Source organism: Microtus ochrogaster, linkage group LG3 (genome assembly GCF_000317375.1).
Source record: "Microtus ochrogaster isolate Prairie Vole_2 linkage group LG3, MicOch1.0, whole genome shotgun sequence".
NCBI lineage: Eukaryota > Metazoa > Chordata > Mammalia > Rodentia > Cricetidae > Microtus > Microtus ochrogaster.
The window spans coordinates 37,425,323-37,427,984 of record NC_022029.1 but is presented as its reverse complement, the minus strand read 5'-3'; the positions used below and the strand labels follow the sequence as shown (position 1 = coordinate 37,427,984).

At 40.3% G+C, this 2,662-nt stretch overlaps 1 protein-coding gene across 1 annotated transcript in view; it reads right to left on the bottom strand.

Annotated features, from left to right (window-relative positions):
- Nucleotides 1-2,662, bottom strand: part of Eif2ak2 (eukaryotic translation initiation factor 2 alpha kinase 2) — a 77,267-nt gene that overhangs the window by 16,009 nt on the left and 58,596 nt on the right. The window contains exons 3-5 of the mRNA XM_026785946.1: nt 2,336-2,456; nt 1,754-1,887; nt 347-489 (exon numbers count right to left, since the gene is read on the bottom strand). Of these exons, the coding sequence (XP_026641747.1) occupies nt 347-489; nt 1,754-1,887; nt 2,336-2,456 (398 nt within the window). The remainder of the gene's footprint in view (nt 1-346; nt 490-1,753; nt 1,888-2,335; nt 2,457-2,662) is intronic.

Here is a 2,662-nt window from a genome sequence, read left to right as displayed (position 1 = left end):
GCAGCCTTAGCAGGCTTTTAGGCAGCTAACTTTCTTCTCTACGGTGGCTCACCCCCGGACATATGCTACTGCCCATATTTTTTCCATATATTACCCAGTCCACAATCACAAACAATGAATGGCATAATCAACACATTTTCATGAATGTTTGAGCTAAGTTTTAAAAGCAACCCTGCATTCCCATAGGACTTTTACGTCCCTAAGATCTCCTAACCCCATGGTTCATGGACCATTGGTGATACACAGAATGGAGGAATCATTTGTTATGCAATTGGCAAATGCCTGCATTATGCAAACAATCTGACCTGAAGTCAACTTCAGAGGGAATCGTAAGTGTACAAATTACAATAACTAACAGCACATACCATTGAGCTCTTCTCTGAAAGCTTCTGATATGCCTCTTTAGCTGCCAGCTGCTTTGCCTCCTGTTTGGTAGCTGCTGAACCAGTACCATACGTTGTTGACCCAATATTGCAGTTGCATTTAAATCTAGAAAAAAATGTGAGTATTCATTTACATATTAAAAATACTCTCAATCAATGTACAATGGGGGGGGGAGAACCCTACAGACAAATAAAGGCCTTGAGACGAGACTAATAATTTTTAACTATGTTTATATTTCCTACCTCACATAATTTAAAGTCCACAGAAAGGGTCACCAATCTATCTGAATAACCAGGAACAGTCAATATCCTGGCTTACAGTTCCTAGGTAGCATATAATTCTTTCTTGTGTCATTGAAAGACCGAAAGCAAAACACCCACGTGATGATTTTAAAAGCAAGCGAGAAAACAAAAACTCCAATCCCAAGTGAAAAGATTTAGAGGGCGAGAGAAAAGGTGGGGATCCAGTGAATTTTCTAGAGCTGCCCAAATAGGAGAGAAAACCAGCTGGCAGAGTGGGGCTAAAGGGACGCAGGACTAGGGGAAGACAGCCCACTGGGGTGTTCTCAGAGCCTCCCGACTCTGATGCTTGTTCACACATCAAATCCCTCATAGTAGCTTTTCTCCCAGTGTAGGACTAACACCACCCCTGCTGAACCATGTCTAGCTATTCACCGTAAAGAGCAGCAGACACTCAGACAAGCGGCTCCCTAACTGAGAACAGGAGAGTCACTCCACACAGGGGTAGAATGGTCATCGCACAGCAGCAGCTGCCACGGCCTCAGGGAAGGGAAGAACCCTGCATACCTCATGCATGGGCATCCTGCTCTGCTTTAAATGTTTGCCAGACTAATCACTCATATGCCTCTCAAAAACAGCAGACCCCAGTTCTCCGCAGGGGTACATACCAAGAGTCACCGGATGGCTGCAACCATAGATTGTTTCAAACCCTAGAAATACTCATTCTTCTTTGTATACAGTCCTATGATGAAGTTTAACTCACAGTAAAAGATTAGCAACAGCTCATTATAAACTAGAACAATCAGTGCGACCTACTCTACTCCCAGGTTGGAGAAAGTGGCCTTCCTGTCACTCAGACAGCTTCCGGTACCACACTCACTGTCTTGTGGACCAAAGGAAACAGAAATGTCAAAAGCAAAGCCAAGGAAAGAAGAGGTTACTGAAAAACAATCAGACAAACTTGATTAAAATGGACCCTCCAGCCTCAGGAATTGGGTATTTGATGTTTATAACTCATAAACCTTTCATACTAGGTGTATTAGGCGGGGGCAAAGACTTCTGGAAAGCTACATGTGAAAGCCTCTCAGTGGTCACAGTGACACAGTAGGAGAATCCAAGCCACATCTCACCTTTGGGGCGACTGCGGATCGGGAACAACCTGTTCATAATTTACAGACAGCTTGTTCTTCTGGGCAAAACTATCGACAAGGCCTATGTAATTATCAGTTAATGAAATTTCCGAAGCGTCCGTATGACTATCTGCCTACAAAGAAAAGAAAATGAGCTCAATACGAATCACGAATTATCATACAAAATTACTAAATAAGTAACATAAAAGGCAACATACATATTATGGACTTCCTAATTATATTTCCTTATTAAAAGTGTAACTATATGTCTATTAGGAAAAAAATCTGCAAAAAATAAATTATTATTTTAATAAAAAATCCTAAATGACACATTAAAATTACATATATCTATGGAATATAACATGAAGAATGAATTTATGTACCACACATGTATATATGTATAATTTGATGTATGTATGAATTCAGAGAATTGTCACATTTGTGCGATAGAAATTATACACACATACATGAATCCATGCATGCATACATACACACATACATGCATACATACATGCATACATATATACATAATACAACATATTTACAGCTTCCCTTTGACCAGGTGAAAAGCCAATTACTCACCTGGTGTTCGTTACTAAGTATATCAACAGCAAGTTGGGCAGCAGCATTTTTTGCTTCCTGCTTTGATTTACCTTCAGCTTTTGGAAATTCTTTCTCGTCTATTATAACTTGAAATGTAAACCTGATTAAAAAGACAGCATTCACAACGTATTACACAGTTTGTCATTCTCCTAAGGACAAGTACTCTGGTCTCCACTGTCCCACGAGCACGCTTCAGGATTCCAACAACAATGTCTTCTTGAAGCAGGGAGAAGTCTGTAATTTTTTCCTCTTCTCTTTCTTTCTTCTTCTTGTCATTTCTTCACATTGCCTCGCTGTATAACCCAG